Source organism: Acyrthosiphon pisum, chromosome A3 (genome assembly GCF_005508785.2).
Source record: "Acyrthosiphon pisum isolate AL4f chromosome A3, pea_aphid_22Mar2018_4r6ur, whole genome shotgun sequence".
NCBI classification, from domain to species: Eukaryota; Metazoa; Arthropoda; class Insecta; order Hemiptera; family Aphididae; genus Acyrthosiphon; species Acyrthosiphon pisum.
The window spans coordinates 33,470,076-33,488,716 of NC_042496.1; the positions used below are offsets into that span (position 1 = coordinate 33,470,076).

Here is an 18,641-nt window from a genome sequence, read left to right on the forward strand (position 1 = left end):
GTAGGTCCTACTATAATGAAAAACTACAAAAAATAATTTGATTAAATTGATAAGTTTGATTATTCGTATTAATTATAATTAATATTCATTATAAATGTATTCGTATAAGAAGAATATAAGTAGACAGTTTTGATATACTTAATTTATTATTTATATAATGATAATGATAGTCACAAATATTAAGTTACGATATTGAATTTTAATGTTGTGTATAATACAATATACACTTAAAACCCCAAATCGCAATAAATTAGAATTAAAATTGTGTGGACTTCACCCTTCCTTTTATAGTTCACCAACACTGTTGTTATTTCCTTTTGACGATCGATTTTGAGCAACGTTGCCATTCGCACAAATATCTCTGGAGACGAATGGATATATCAATTGTTTTCCTTATTAGTTTTATTTTACTAAAAAAAATATTTCAAGTTTTCAAGAATATATTTACAAAAAAAGTATATCGTAAATACTGAATATTAAAATATATTAGCCATGTAATGTATTATATTCACTTAAATTAATTTTTATATAAAGTATACATTTCTGATATAATAAATATGCAGAATACAATTAATAAGTATACAGTTTTTCTAAAATACAAAAAAATAATAAATATCTTTCATACAACATGATGAATATAATATAATAAAATATAATATTATACTTCCTTAGTAGGTACATATCAATTTGTTTTATGCCTAAAAATATCGTTATAGTAGTTAATTTTGAGTTTTTAAATAAATTAGTTATTATTGTATAGCATTATAGTTACTACCGCGATTACTGATTGGCGAATACTAAGTTTAGGGAAAACAAGAAATCATATTTTTAAATAATATATTTTACATTTTCAATGTTTAATGAGCTTGCGCGTTTGATTAATTTATAGTTAATCATTAATAATTAAAACGTTTAACTGGTTTAATTCTAACTGGTAAATCTATTTCTGTAGTTTTGTCTTGACTCTCAACCATAAAGGTAAACATATTTTTTTTTCCGTAATTTGGAACATATGGTTACTTTATGGATATATGCACATGATACAATTATCAAAATATCATAATTTAAAATTTAAAATTATAAAATTAAATATAGCAATAAAGTAGGTAATTGCAATTTACCAATATTATTATTATATTTAAAGGACATGATACCGACATGTGTTGTTTCCGTCTTATAAGTGCGTAACATAGCAAATTTTACGCTCAGTAAAACACTTGTAGCACCGTTAATTTAAAAATTAGAGTGAACTGACCTCTTATAAAATTTAAAGGTAAGACTATTATCTAGGCAACCTCGTGGGCTTTTTATTATATTTTAATTTTAAAGTGAGTTATGAGTATTTTAAGATAAACAAATAATTTACAATTTTAAAGTACTCATAACTCGCTTTAAAATAAAAATATAATAAAAAGCTCATGAGGTTGACTGAATAATAATCTTACCTTTGGATTTTATAAAAAGGTCAATTAACTCTAATTTTTAAACTACAGCTACACGTGTTGTGCTGAGCGTAAAATGTGCCATGTTACGCACTTGTAAGACGGAGACAACACGTCATGACTACATGAGGGTATCACGTCCTCTTAGATATTAATATTATTAAGTATATTATTTTACGTAATTAATTATTTGTTGCAAACTTGTAAATGATACTATACTATGTTATTTTCTTTCTAAGCTCATAATTTTATATAATTTGATTTTTCATATAACGAATACTAAACTTCATATTATTATAGTCTATAGTCAACGCCCGAGAGTCATTATAATAATTTATATTGATTCGTATTACAAATTAATTTATTATCATTTATAACACCAAGTTTTGAGGTTTTGTATTGTTGTATTTTGTATATGATAATTAAAAGCTATGCAATAGCTTAAAAAATAAATGCGAGATGTTACTGCGTAGTTTTTTGAAAATATAATATGTTTATTGGTGCATTGGATTTTGAGTCGAGTGATAATAGCACGCTACACTCGAGAATTATAATTATCAGAATTTAAAGTTTAATTATTAATATCTACATAATATCTCGTCAATATTACGCAGTTTCTTGGACATCTCATTCTTATAATACTTATCTAATATTAAGTGTTAATACGTAGTTAATAGTTTCGTTTAATATTATTTATACACACTATTATAATTTATATTTAGATATATTCATAATAGGTACATCATAGTATCATAATCATACATTCATACATGACGTTAAGCCTGTATGTCTGTATTTATACTATTTAGTACATAAATACACATGTAAATCGTAAATGTGTAATGCTTGTTATAATATATATACATAATATATGTAGTATAATATTTTTATGTGTCTAATGCAGTAATGGCATCTACGTATTTTATTTGTAAAATAATTATTGTATTATATATAATTACTATACTTATATATTATAAAACACGCTTGGCGCATGCGCTTACGAACAATAAAATATATATGCCGTCTGCTAATATTTATAATGAAATTACGACGTTGCCATGTGTTTTCGGCGACCTACAAATATTTTCAAAGTAACCTTGCCTACGGCCTGAAGCGGTGAAGGGTACTGCGGCAACGTCGCAAAAGCAGGTGTCGTGTTTTTAGTATAATATGGCGCTGAGCTAACGAATTCATAAACGAATAAGACTATAAGAGAAAACCGTTTCTCTTAAGTCTTACAATGGACCAACACGGTCGACGGACGTCATTTAGTATCTTACTGACTGAACACGAATGGAACCGAAGGTTTTATCACCAATATAAAACGCATAATTTCGGGGCAAAGACCATATTATAAAGACATTTCTTTACATTATTCTGTCTAAAAAAAACATAGCTCAGATACAGCAAACCATTCGAGCCTCAATATCCCATCGCATTAAACTTTCATTGTTCATTTCGGTTATAACAGAAATACTGAATGTTAGAATACATTACTAGTCTATTATAACAATTTTTTTCCTATCCTTATAACTATAACAAATAACAATGCAATATTATTTTTAAAATAAACCTAATGTAATTTGTAAACTAAAATTATATCTATATTTATTTCGTTCATATTTTGACAATTATTCAATATTAACAATATTTTAGAGGACGTGATACCCGCATGTTTTATCCGTCGTACAAGTGCGTAACATGGCAAATTTTACGCTCAGCAGATCACGTTTAACCGTTAGTTAAAAAATTAGAATTAATTTACCTCTTATAAAATTTAAAGTTAAGATTATAATCTAGTGAACCTCATAGGTTTCTTTTTAGATTTAAATTTTAAAGCATGTTATGAGTATTTTAAAATGCACAATCAATTTAAAATTTTAAAATACCATGTTATGCTTTTGTAAGACAGAGAACGCATCTGGGTCTTACGCACTCTAAAGTTAGATGTATGATTTTAGAGATGTAGGGTATTATAGGATATAGGATTTTTTTTATAGGTATTTCATTGTTTGATTTGGAATAAAAACTGAAATACGACAGCTACAAACTTTTCTTTTTAGGTGGTTTATTTATAAAATTAAATTACTGATATGAGTAACGTATAACCAACCTATTTTACGTTAAAACCTGAATATATTTAACCCGTGGAAGGTTAAATACGAGTTTTAAGTAAGGTATTTATAACGGGATGTTTTGTTTAGCCTATTTGAAATAAGAAACGTCATTAAAATATTTATGATTAGATTAATATAAGTACCCACCTATTTTTTTTATATTAAAAATTACACATGTACGTTTCCAAAATGGTTAAAATTTAGATAATATTTCTTATATATTTTTTTTAAATCTCGTTTGATCTAACAGTGAACATTGAACATCAATTAATTATTAATACTTCTATTATTTTAGTTTTAATATATATTTAAGAACATTATATAATAATATTAATATAATATTAGGTATGTCATTATTAATATTATTATAAATGTGAATAAATTGGTTTTTATTTTTAGCAGTATACTTTCAATATCATACGAATATTTAATATATTATATAAATACAATTATTATAGTCCGTAAATATTTCAAAAAACAAATATTAGAAATTTGACATAAAAAATTATTGGTTCAACTACTATTTTATTTACTAACATTTAGTTATGCGTTACGGTTATTGTAATATTATGACTTGAGTATACAGCATATTATAATATACAAATAACAAATTGACAACGCGAATTGATTGTTATTATTTAAGGTTTTAAATTTGAATGTTTTATTCGTTATTCGTTATATTATTTTATATTACGTTACATCTTACATCACTACTACATCGTCTCTAATGAATATTTTAAATTTTCAATACAATTTTATTTCTTAGGACGGTGGTAGGTATTGGACTGTTAGACAACTAAACATCCGAACATTGGTTACATTATGTCCATATTATTACAATATTATGCTTTACTGCAGAATATAATACAACATATCTGAAAAATAATCAATAATACGGCGGTAGGTAGTTCAAGTGTTCGAATACTCTTAAAGTGTTGGCTAATATTAACACTAACTATATTGTAGTCTGTAGATATTATGATTAATATAGCCTATAGGTAATAAAACCATATTTATTGTTTTAATCGTCTATTTTCTTTATCAGTAGTTTAGTACTGTACTACAACATGCTACAACTGTCTTCTAGACTGTTCATATTTTCATTAACTGTAACGATTTAGTCGTATCAAAAATAATGAAACCACAATTAATTGATGTATAATATGATTATCCATAGATACAAGATTAAATAATCAGATTATATACAGATATACTATTCCTCTCACTGGAGTTACTATATAATATACCCCAAAGATGTTTTGGTGGAACGGTGCCCGGTGGAAGTTATATAAAGAGTTATAAGTTGTTAAAAAAAATCATTTATTGCTTTATTTTTAGCGTTTGCTCATGATAACTATATGTTTGACTATTGAATAGTAGGTGTACCGTTTTAATGTTGAAATCGTTTTTCGTTAGTTTGCGTAAATGTTAATGATTATACATTCACACGTGGAAGATACTATTACGAGTTTGATATTGATATGTTGTAAAAAAAAAACGTGGTTAGATAAAATACACCCATTTTATGCGTCATAGAATAGCGCGGAGAAGACTGATGATGAGGCACAATATAATTTGTTTTATATAATCGCATCAATGTTTACGCATAACGAAGTGCACGTATATCGGATCTTGTAAAACGAATACATATAATATTGTAATAGATATTGAACATATTATTATTAAAATATTATGTACATTGCACGGTGTGCACCCCGGATTTTTGTTTGTTCGGGGGGAGGGGGGCTTAAAATGTTTTTACTTTCCGTAAATAATGTTAATACTTTCCTTATCACGTACTAATTGAACTATTTATGTGTACTGGGTAGGTATCTAACGTCTACTATATTTGTGACAATATGCTATAATATATAATTTAATGTAAAAAATATTTTTTTGGGGGGGGGGGCTTCAGCGGCAAAGCTTCCCCTCTGGGTGCGTCACTGTACATTATACATAATTATACACACAAAAAAATAATAGTTTTATCGTATGTTTTTTGTCACATCTCCAAACAGTATATCGAATGTCGATACTCATCGGTGGTGGTTTAGGATTTTCTCATGGTACGAGTGGAGGTATACATATTTTATTTTATTGTGTAATGTATACGATATACAATATATTATTAAAGATTTTGCATTTTTTTTTATAAACAGTATCTAATTTCTTCGGCAAGCATCGGGCATTTGTTTTTTAGCCCACAAGATGCATATGAGTCTCAGATTCTTTCCCCCTCCAACGTTGAATCCACCACTGATGATTATAAGTTTACCAACATATGGTATACACGTATAATATCATTATACGGTATTTTATGTAAATGCGTGCTACTCGAATAATGATCGTAATTCATTAGTTATCAACTGTATTACTGTGATATAAATTGGTATAGCCGTAAAGGTCTACACGTTTTTAACAGAATATTATTACGAGCGTTCCAGTATTATTTAATATTTATCACACGATTATACGATAATAATGATTATAATGTACATCATCCTATCGTCATAGATGGAGATAACGTTATTATTATGGTCCGATCGTATCGATCATTTATACACCGTTTACTCTGATGAGATATTCTCGTATGGAGTTGCTCTTATTTATAGTTTACAGAACGCGGAAACGTGTGTGCGGTGTACGCCATTACGCATTTAATCATCGCGTATTTCATACAATTTATATATACATGTGTATATATATAATGATAAAAAAAATATAATAACATACACGTCCGACGAACGTGAACGTGTGTGTGTGTGTGTGTGTATTTATAAATTTAATATGACATATACATACATACACACACGCACACTACGACACCCCGAATATTATTATTGTTATTGTGAGAACGTAATCGGCTGGGGTCGGCCCGGGTCGTCGTCGCGAGTCGCGTGACGTTGGTTTTATTTTCCTCCGTTCTTCACTCCCGGTTTTTAACGTGCGGCTTTGTTACGCGGACACCGTAATTACCGTGCGGCTGGGCTACACTGTGAGCCCGGCAAATCCATCGTGTTTTGTTTGGTGTGCGATGGCGCTATCGAGGGGTTCCCCCCACCCTGGATCGGGAAACCGCCCGCCGACAGTGCGCGGAGGACGTCGCGGGATCGACCGAGGTACTCTACCTCACCCGTAGCGGCCGATTGGATTCGCCCGAACCTGTTTGTAGCTGTGCTGTGTTGATGTCAAGCGAGCGCGACGGCCGTGTCCCCAGCGGAGAGGTTTTTTTTTTTACCCGTAGGCGGAACACGAAAATAAATAACAAACAGTCGAAATGAGGAAGAAAAAATTTTGAAATTTCCGTCTCGCGTTTCGTTTTTCTCGACGATCGTCCGCAGTGTAGTCAGTGTACCCCGCGGCGCGCCCGCGACCCGATACCATACCGTCGTGTGCCGTCTGCCCGACCGACAGACCGACCGACCGACCGACCGACCGTGTTTTTTCACTAGTGTGGTAATCTCTATCGTCTATCGCGTATCGCGTGCGACGTGCACCGTGGAGTTGTGACGATGATGTACGGCGCGTGGTTGTCCGAATAACAACAATAATAATAATAATAATAATAATAATAATAGTAATAATAAATAATAGTTTTTTTATAATAAGAAGAAAATTAAAAAACGGTGCAGATGTGTCGGTTGGAAACCATCGGTACCTTGTCGTTGCTATCGGAGATATTCGGCACGCGAATCTAATGTCGAGGATTTAAATCGCCGGAGAGGAATACATACAAGTAATTATCGTTGCTATTTTTCTACGTACCTATACGGCTACAATTACGTACGCCTATTTTTGCTTATTCAATATTTACGCGTTTGTTTTTATTATTATCGGTTTTGGGTCATAGACGTTGATATTTTGTCCTCACGTGGTCCGTCCATTATGACCTAATAAATAATAATATTACATACCTATATCCGTGCCGTCGTTGTAGTGTTCCTCCCTGTAGTGTTGTTCTACCCAGAACAGAGGTCAGGATCGGCACGCGACACTTAATTCCGGTCACACTACGATTTTATTTATCCGTGAACAATAATATTCGGTGTATGGACCATTTTATCAGTACACCTGAGAACATACACATTTCGAATTTTTCACTGGTGTTCCATATTTAACCTATTTGAATTTTGAACACCAAACACGGAGCAAATATTAACCTAGGTACTCAATTTTCATTCCGTGACAATGTAGTGTCCCCCTTTTTACCTCGCGCAATTTGAATGTACATTATTCAAACTACACTGTACTGAACAATGTTGACTGTTAAATATAACCATAGTGTGTAACCAAATGAATTTTGGTGTTTATTGTCAAGCTATTTTTCAATATTGTATACCTAGTAAGTGCCAGGAACAAGAAATATTGAATATTGTGTCGTAAAGACGTGTTGTTTGTGAAAATGTGAAAAGTGACCGACAGACGTGTTGAAAAACATTGGTTTGGAACAAAGTAAATAGTTAATTCTCACTGCTCAGACGGCATTTATCACTATTTTTTATTTTTTTTTCATTAAGAATAAAGGTTTCAACAACTAGGTCATTAGCCTATGGTTGTGTTAACATTATTAAATGATAATTTAGTTATAATTGGTGATTACATTGCTATGGGATAAGTAGTTTTTACAGTTTTATTTATTTTATATTTTTTTTATTTCATTTACCTATCATTATAGTTTCCACATATTATGTTTAGTATATATATATAATGTGTGTTTATACATTATTTATAGTATTGTGATTTTAGAGAGATCTAGAGTTTAAGGTACACATCTGTACCATTAATATTTTTATAACTAAATGTTATTGCGTATTATAAATTATAATACTAGGTCTACAAGGGTGTTTAACCTTAAAGTATTTGGATTACTATCAAAATCTTGTTTTAAAATAATTTTGTGCTTATCTTTTGTATTTACAATATCTCATTATAACAGTCTTATTTCAAATTAATATTATTACACAATAACAACATTTTATTCTAAAATATTGGATCTACTCTTTCTTTTGTTCTATTTATCTTTTGAGTTTTAAATACTGCAATTATTGGGTACCTTTCAATTATTTATTTATATTACATTGAAAGTGAATTTTCATTAATGTTAAAGCTATGACCTATTATAACATTAATTATTCATTAGTAAATTAGTTATCTGGTATAAGTAATATGTATTCCATAAAACTTCACTCATACATCACAATTAAAGTATTATAATGATACCAATTATTAAAATTACACTTCCGTTAAAATGGATTTAAATCCTCATTATTGTTTTTACTCATATTGATCGGAGATTTTTTATTTACAATTTAAAAACAAATATCTGTGGTTATAAATCTATTTTATCATCATCATATAAACTTAATAAATTTGTACCTATTTGTTTTCATTCAAATCTTTATAACTTTAATCCAAATGACTTTAGTTTTAGGATTTTTTACATGAGTTACTTAAAGATTCTCTAAGTATTACTTTATTTGTAGTCCTTTGTATTGTGCAAAAATCAATTGATATAAAATGTTCCGTGTCATCCGAGAATTATTATATTAAATAAATACAAAACTTCTTATCTGTAAACTTATGTAGATTAATTTATCTTGAATTGATTTTAAACTATTTACTTTGATAAACTATTCATCTTCATCTTCAAACATGTTTATGCCTTTGTTATATCATATATAAATATAATATAAATGTTAAAAATGATCATAACTGTAAACTGTATAATGAACTTAATGATTGTTAATATTTAAACATAGACGTATATTGGTCTGTGTTTATTAAAAAATTATAAAATAGTATTATTATAATCTTAATATTGAATAGAAATTAGTTTTATTTAGTGGTAGTAACCCTATAGATGAAAATAGTTTTTTTTTTTTTTTAAATTCTAAAGTCTAATACTTAATTAAACAATTAAACAAATAAATTAACAAACATCTTATTCATAAACCTTTTAATTAATAAATTAATTTGTATACCTACTGTGTTATACTTAATATGTTAATACTTTTGTTATCCTCGTGTCATTATGTAGTTTTATACCTTTCTTATTAGATACCTCATTTTTAAAAACATTTAAAACATTATTTTTCGGAGAGTTAGTACAATATATAATATTAATTTTTATTTAATGTCACAATTTTAACAGTATCGTTATCTTTGGTCAAAATGCCCATATCAATGAAAGTACAGTGAATCATGATTATTATTATAAATATAAATATATTTTTACTTTGCCTGGTAATAAATAAGTAATTCTCAACTTCTTAGTATTGTGCACAATTTCTTGATGAACTGAAAATATTTTAACGTGGTAACATGAGTTTTGTTTATGTAGAGTACCTATGCCTATTTCTCACAATGATTGATTTTTCAACTTGGCCATAAAATGTACATTCATTAATTGAATCAAATTGTTATTAATTAGAAGTCAATTGTGTTATTAAAATGTAATTAAAGACTCATTTATAATGTACCCACATTAAAAAATTAATAATTATATACTAGGTGTTTTAAAATTTATCTTTTATTTAATGTGTAACTTGAGATTTTACTGTTAAATACTTGAATATATGATAATAAATTACAAAGTATAAAATCCATTAATTAAATCGATACTTACATATATTTTCTGATAAAAATGCAATTGACAAACATCTTTATTTACTTTTGATATAGGTACATTTTATATGTATACAATAGGTGCCTATTATTAAATAGTAAATATTATATATTAATCATTAAAGAAACATACTTTGTGTTGTTTAATGTATATTCAATTTAGAAGAAAACAATGAACTGATGAACTGTGTTTATTTTATTTTATATCTTTAAAAACTTTATTTACACATATGCTATTTTTCATTAGTTTCATACTTTTTATATTATATGTATAGAAATTGTCTACAATGACTGTTCACAAATTAATTGTATCGATAAATAAATTAAAATATAACAGCTTTAATTTAATTTTTAGTGGCAAACGAAGAGATTTGGTTCAGTTAAAACTGTTATGGAAGCTGTACAACAAACAGTTATACATCTGGATCGTGCTGCCATGCCTTCACAAGCTCAAATGGCTTATTCTCAAAGGAATCCTCAAATTCATGGGTAAGTGTTAATTATACCAGAGTATGTTGTAATAATCATTTTTAGAAGCTATTTTTTAAAATAAAGTAATATATTTATAAAATGAACTATATCTTGAGTAAAATTCTGTGAAGTTAGGTTATTATTATATTTTATGTTGAATGCAACTATCTCAACGTAGAGCTAAGAATATATTTTAGGTATACACAAAGAATAACATTTTAATTTAACCCTTTTCATGTTCTTTTGATCTTTAATATTTACTGTGGTTAAAAGTTAACCACAAAGTTAACTAAATATGTAAGTTCATGGTTATATAATATATAATATATCATATTTATTGAACATTTTATCATCTTTGTAACTAGGATATTCTGAATAATATTAATGAAGTTATTGGTTGTACATTGTATCAAAAGATCATTTATAAGTTTCATAAGCTATCAAAACTAATTCCAGTTACCCAACACTTCATATTCTGATAAGTTAATTATTCAGATAAACTTAATCTTTAGAGAGGCCCTCAAACAATATATAATTTCTGCTATTGTTACGTACCTATATTGAATAGATGTATTTTATGATACAAAAATATTGAATTTAGTATTTATAATTAAATGTAGGTTTATTAAATTAATTATTTATTTATTTATAATGAATCATAGTATTTGAAAATGTATTGATTTTAATTATTAATTTTCTTTTCAGAAGAAATGTTAACCATGGTGTAGTTCAAGTACCAGGAGAAAATGGGCCATACAAGCCATCTGCTGGTACTGGCCAAGTTCATAATAATTTTGTTGGGTACCCGGCTAATATACGATATGTTTCTCAACCTGTATACATGTCATCTACTACCACAGCATCAAATGTGTATAGAGATGCGCCTTTTCATTCTAGAGCATTAAATGTAAGTTTTTGAACTCATTAATTTACCTAAATAATATAAATTTATATTTTAATTAAATTATTCTTTTTATAGGTACTATTTTGGTAGATTTTCATTAATTAAATAATTTATTAAAGTATATTTTATAAGTTTTGTTTTTTTTTTAAAATTTAATTTAAACTTATAGTGTAATTATAACTAATGACTTTTTGATTATTTCTAGATATCTGATAGAGGAGTTACAATAGGTGTTCCTTTTGAATTAGCGAGAAGTGATATGATGCCTACCGTAGCTAGGCAAAATCGTATATCTTTGCTGTCTGCAACAAGTGATTATTATCAACGAAGTCGTTTACAGTAAGTTTGAATAAGATACATATTATATTATACATATTGTAGTATTGTTTTATGTACATACCTATATGAGATGTCTTATAAATTAATTTTGAAATTATTTCTTTAGAATGGAACATTATCGAGATGAATCATTGAATCACAACTCTCACAATACAGTTTCTATGAACTTTATGAGAGAAAGACCAGATCATGGTCCTCCACCTCCTATGAAAAAACCAAAATTACTTCATCCTATTTCGCCTCAACCACCTCTTAAAATTGATATATCCGTATGTATACAATTTTATACAAATTTCCAATATAATTATTTAGTATGTATATTTACCTATTTTATGGTAAACACACTATACGTCATTCAAGATTTATTTTTTTAAATTAGTGCAAGCTCATTAATTCATTACCATTCCAGTTTTAAAATTATCAAATTTTTAAAAGACTAGATCATTATACATGTAAATGTGCTTACAGGATCCCCCATCTACAAGTGCATACAATCCTCAAGTAGAAGCTATTTCACCAACTATTGATGAACCAATGCCAGAATATAAAGTTAATAAAGTTGATAATGATATTACTCCAAAATTAAATAGAATTGAGAGTGAAATAATTAGTATTACTCGAGAAATTGAAGACTTGATCAAGTTAAAAGTAAAAGAAAAAAAAATATTTATTTATTTATCTTACATCACTTGTATTTTTTATTGTTAGGAAAAATATGAACAAAAAGAATTGAATTCAGAAGTCACTAAAATAGAACCTGAAGAAGATACATTACAAGAATGTGAAGAAGAAGACCAAACAAACTTTTTGACTCCAGTTCAACGCATTTATGCATCAAACAGAGTAAATATTATTTTTTATAATAGCCTACTAATAACAGGGTCAGAACTAAATGTGCTAAAAATCAGTGAATTTTTTTATTTAAGTTCAAACATTAATATTAAATGTATACACAATATAAATAAGATAACTTACTAAATATTTATTTTTGATTTATTAAAAAAATATAATATGTATAAAATATTTTGACATAAAAAGTCAATTAAACTTAAAATATTCTACATACATTTTTGGATTTGAGTTGTATGTATAATGAAATCAATTTATATTACATCAAATTTTGAATATGCAGTTGCCTAAAAAAATATACAAATACTATGCTAATCTCACAATTGTTCGTTTAATATGCTGTGTAAACCAAGTTTTATCAGATGTATTCACTTGGTTAGTGTAAAAAAATAATATTGAAGAAATTCACTGTATAATATTACATTGATCTTGAGATAGATGTTATTATATTGATTAGCTAAAAATAACCCGACTGGTCTTATATCTTCTGTTCTCTATTAGTGTAATATTTGAACAAAATTATTGATATGACAATTTTTGAGTAATTGATGGTTAAGAAGTTCTTAGTTAAGTATCTTGGAAATAACATAAAAACTTACATTTTAATATTATAAAATATTTTTATCTTAAATATGGTAATTTATATTTTGTATAATATAATGAAGAGTACATGAATAATGTAATACTATACTTAAATACATATCATGTCTTGTGATATATTAGTTTGCTTATTTAGTAGGATTGTTAGAAGCCTGTTCAGTACTTTATAACCCTGGGGTTTAAGACTTCTAAATAGGTCTTTACGTCAGTTCTATATGTTAAGATATCATATATGAAATTAATAATAATGATAATCAACAGTCATTATTTATTTATTTATTTATATATATTTTTATCATATTAAATATTAATGTTAGTTTAAATTTGTTTAGTTAGTTGTGGAGATTAAAGATATAAAAAACAAATTAAGCTATGTGATTGATCACTTAGGCACAGTATTTGATATTACCTCAAGTTTAAGTTGGTAGAATGTGTTATAATTATTAATTTTATAGAAATACCTTAATAATTATTAAGAATGAGTTAGAACAGTCAATGTAAACCATGAGAGCATATTATTTTGTTAGGCCTTTTTTTTTAACATTAATTATTATTTAATGAACAGAAGATGTTCAATTACAACTTGTATTTAATTTGGTAGTTTTAAATAGGCTGTGTCTAGGTACTAGGGTGCCCGTGTATATATAGCGTACACAGACCCATCTGTGTATATATTCAATACCCGGCCAAAGCCCCAACAATGACACTAACGTGAAAAAAAATCTTAAATTATTTACAGTAATTGCCCACGTAGCCACTCACTCGCTATGCTGTGCTCGGATAAATAAAACTAAAATCCCTCGACTTGTTGTGCAACACCACCTCAAGTTGGTCACATGGTAACCGCCGTATAAACCATTTAATCATTTTCTCTTATCTCTCCCTGGGGACCTAGACACTGTGTTTTAAATATTTATTTTAAGTATAAAAGTGCATAATTTCACTATTGATATTCTAAAACATATAATAATTTTTATGTTTTTTTAAATTAAATTTTAGAAAAAAGCATTAGAATCAAGAATGAGCCTTGAAAAATTTGCCAATAAAACCGATCTTGTAAGTATATTTTTCTTTTATTATTTTTGATAGTTTATAACAAGAAAAGTATTTACTTTTAAAGTTTATACCAATTTTACTTCATTCTTTTATTTTTAATTTAGTTTTATGTTTTCATATATATATATTATAAGTTGATAATTTATAATTTATTATTATTATTATTTTATGTTACGCTTAAAATAAACAAGTGATGTGGCAATAATAAATATATTATTTTATCTTAATATTCTAAATGTAAAATTTATTTTCTTTTTGGCAGCCTTTGTATAATCAACCATCAGATGCTGATATTTATCACGAGAACAGAAGAAAGTAAGAATACTGTTTAATATTATATCTAAATAATTCCTTGATAATATTCATTTAAAATATTGATGTAACACTTTAAAAAAAATAAATAATTTTTATGTATACAATATTATTATATTGTCCTAAAAAATACAGAAAATATAATATATGAATACAATTTTTTAAATGAGGTCATATATATAAATTTAAACTTGGTTTAAGAGGATGCTACCCATACATTTGTTGTCTCCGTCTTACACACTCACGACATAGAAAAATTGTCGTTCACTAGTTTCAATAGTGTGCTGTTAGTTTTGATGCTAGAGGGAATTGACCTATTATAAAACTTTTAGGTCAGAACATTATCTGTGCTTAAGCGTTGTCAATTTTTCAACATTTCATTTTCAAGCAAGTATGGGTATGTGAAATATCAAAAATAAAAAATGCTCATAACTCGCTTGAAAATAAAAGCCAACGCTTAAGTACAGATAATATTATTTTCTAAAAAATAGATAAAAAATAGGTCAAATCACTCTAATATTAAAACAAAAAACACACTGTTGAAACTAGTAAATGAAAATTGGCTATGTTGTACGTGTATAAGACGGAGACAATAAATACATGGGTAGCTTCCTCTTAAGAGGTTATACCAGAATTTGTTTTTTACAACTTCAAACATTTTACGTTTATCATAACTTATTTAGTTTATAAGTGAATGAAACTTATATAATATAAGGGGAATATTTATTATTTTGTTATTTTTCCAACAGTATTTAATTTAAAAACAATTTGAAAAATTTGTATTTCCCTAAAATTGAAACTTTTATTAATTATGAACCACCATATTAACAAAGCTAATGTTCTTTTCTATAAGTTTGATTAGACGTAAATTCACAATATCAAAGCTAACTAAATAAAATTTGTTTAAAAACTAACAAATTTGTTAGTGATATTGAATAAGATTAAAAAAATGAATTTTTTAATACTTATAATTATTCATTTTATAATTAAATTATGAAGAAAGAACACTTCACTTTAGTATAGTTAGTATTCTTCTTTATAAATTTGCTAAACCAAATATCATGTTTGAAAGAATCCTATTAATTTTATTTCTAATATCAGGATGAATTGACTTGGATACAATTTCAGGCTTTTTATGATTGTTACAAATTTAATTTTTTTTATAAATTTTTATATTCTCAAAATAAAATATATAAAGTCTATGAGAGGCCCTAGACAAAATATTTAATTTTCAATCAGATTAATTTGTAAAACAGATAAAACATGCGAGTGTCCTCCCGAATAACTTATAATTTGCGTCTACTTGCTTAACTTCCCTAATAAAGAATTATTTGAAAGAAGTTGGTATGTACTTACGCAAAATAGTAATTTCCTTAACGTTATTATCTTGTTTTATAATAATCATTTTATTGTTAGGTATTCATTATTTAAATCCACATTATTGGAACATCTAAGAAAAAAGAAAATGGAACAACTGCAAAAGAAAACTGAAATTACTGATACTTATTCTAAACTTTATAAGGATTGGATACGTAGAGTTGAAAAAGTTGAAAGCTCTCAAAAACGAAAAGCAAAAGAAGCAAAACATAGAGAACTATTTGAAAAAGTATTCCCCGAATTAAGAAAAGCACGTGAAGATAAGGAAAGATTTAATAGAGTTGGTGCTCGTATAAAAAGTGAGGCAGATTTAGAAGAGATTATGGATGGTTTACAAGAACAGGAGGTAAATTTCTAAAAATTAAAATTAATTTGTAGTCAATTTATTTTCTACAGATTAATTCAGTACATTTCAATTATGCGGCTACTTATGATATATTGATTATCTAAATTAGGTTATCGTAACTACACAAAAACTGCTTGTCAAATATCTTGTCAAAATATAGTTATTTTTTTTTAAGTTTTTGTATCATCAAAATCAGTTGTGTTAAAAGATTTTAAATTAGATTTTTTTATAAACCCGTGTTGGGTAATTAATTAAAAATTGTCATATTACCTTCTTATACAATACGCTGTTCAGGTATGGTAGTTATGACAATCGAATTGTGATAATTGGTGGTAGTCCACCGCATAATCAAGTAGTTGCGATATTGGAAGACCAAAAAGTAATATAAATTCTAAATAATTACATTTAATAATTACATTTAGATGGAAGACAAAAAAATGAGGTCTTACGCAGTTATACCACCACTAATGTTAGACCCTCATGAACGACATTTAACTTACTTAAACAACAATGGACTTGTGTTGGATTATAAAACAGAGTATAATGAGAGAAAGTATGTCAATATTTGGACACAACAAGAAAAAGAAGTGTTTAAAGATCGTTTTATTGCTCATCCCAAAAATTTTGGTGCAATAGCATCTTATCTGGATAAAAAATGTCCTTCTGATTGCGTACAATATTATTATTTAAGCAAGCCCAAAGAAGAGTATAAAAGATTATTACGTAAGCTTTGATTTTAAACCTAGTAAAACTTAATTTAACCTTTTAAAAATAATTAAATTTTGTAGGCAAAGCTAAATGGCAAGCAAGGCGTCGTACTGCTCAAAATCGAACACCTGCAAATAGTTCATTGAATTCATTAGATATTTTAAATTCCACTTCTATTGGTGTTACAACTAGACTTCAACGAGAGCGTCAAGGCAGTGAAGCAGCATCATCAAATTTAGCACAAATTTCAGCAGCTCAAAATGCAATACCTGAAAATGAAGAGACTCCACCATCTGTAGAAGTAGAAGTTGCTACTGAACAAGGTGCTAATAATGAAACTGAAAATTCACTAACAAATAAAGATCAAAGTAATGAATCTGTTAAAAATTTGATACAGACATCTGTTACGTCACACACAAGGTAAATACAATTGATGTTACCTATGTTAAAAATGACCAATATTACTTGATAAGATCGTTCAAGGTTTTAATTTAAACAAATAAATAATGGGTAGATTACTTAATACAGTAGAACTTCTTAATGGTCACTTCAAATTTTCTGTTATTTTTTTTGGTCTTTTGCGTGACTGTAATATATCAAATTTTTGTAAGTATAATAATACAATTTATATAATAACTAAGTCCAGGAAGTTTATGCATTTGTATGTTTTTACTGAGTACTTAAAAAAGTTGCTGGATCAGCTATAAATTTGAGTCGCAACCTAATGAGTTCAACAATGCAATTTTTATTTGCATATTTTTGCATATTTTTAGATTTTTTTCTTAAAGTTGCATGTCTTAAAATAAAATTGTATTTTAGTGCATTATAAATAAAAACCTGTTTTAAGAGGACGCTACACATATGTTTGTTGTCTCAGTCTTAAAGTGCGTATCATAGAAAATTTATGCTAAGCAGATCACGTTTAACTACGTTAGTTAAATTAGAGTGAATTGACTTATTATGAAACTTGATGATAAGAACATTATCTGTGTTTGTATGTGGGTTTTTTATGATAGTTCAGTTTTTAAGTGAATAATGTGCATTTTTAACTAATGTTATATAATATACGCAAAGCTGGGCAAGTTAACCAATTTTTTCAACTAGTTAAAGTTAAGTTATCCTAAAATAAAAAATAACTTAGCTAAGTTAAAGTTAGTTTTAATAAGTTACTGAATTTGAGTAACTAAGTTAAGTTACAAATTTTCATGAAAATAATAACTAAGTTAAGTTAAAAGTTAAGTTACTTTTATTTTTTTAAATACCTTTAACTTACTCATAAACGTTTTTTTATCTCATTGGAGGAAAACAACTAGTTTTGGTATAAAATAAAACAAATTAATAACAAATGCTAAAATAATATATTTTAAAGTCTTTATATTTTATTTCTGAAATAAATATTTCAGTATCGGCACTCGGTACTATAACACATTAAGAGGACGTCGTACCCGCATGTGTTGTCGCCGTTGTAGAAGCGAACGACATACCATATTTTGCAT

The 18,641-nt window shown here is 27.2% G+C and overlaps 1 protein-coding gene across 2 annotated transcripts in view; it reads left to right on the forward strand.

The window, feature by feature from the left end:
- The first annotated feature begins 6,675 nt into the window (after nt 1–6,675).
- LOC100162838 overlaps nt 6,676–18,641 on the forward strand; it is a 22,951-nt gene continuing 10,985 nt past the window's right edge. The window contains exons 1-12 of one of the 2 annotated variants that reach the window (XM_008186162.3): nt 6,676–7,295; nt 10,539–10,672; nt 11,363–11,561; nt 11,764–11,897; nt 12,004–12,166; nt 12,366–12,545; nt 12,606–12,740; nt 14,346–14,402; nt 14,665–14,717; nt 16,131–16,437; nt 16,860–17,160; nt 17,226–17,565. In XM_008186162.3, the coding sequence (XP_008184384.1) occupies nt 10,575–10,672; nt 11,363–11,561; nt 11,764–11,897; nt 12,004–12,166; nt 12,366–12,545; nt 12,606–12,740; nt 14,346–14,402; nt 14,665–14,717; nt 16,131–16,437; nt 16,860–17,160; nt 17,226–17,565 (1,967 nt within the window). In that variant the 5' untranslated portion in view covers nt 6,676–7,295; nt 10,539–10,574. Of the gene's footprint in view, nt 7,296–10,538; nt 10,673–11,359; nt 11,562–11,763; nt 11,898–12,003; nt 12,167–12,365; nt 12,546–12,605; nt 12,741–14,345; nt 14,403–14,664; nt 14,718–16,130; nt 16,438–16,859; nt 17,161–17,225; nt 17,566–18,641 lie in introns of both variants that reach the window. The other variant, XM_001952168.5, reaches the window with a different exon arrangement.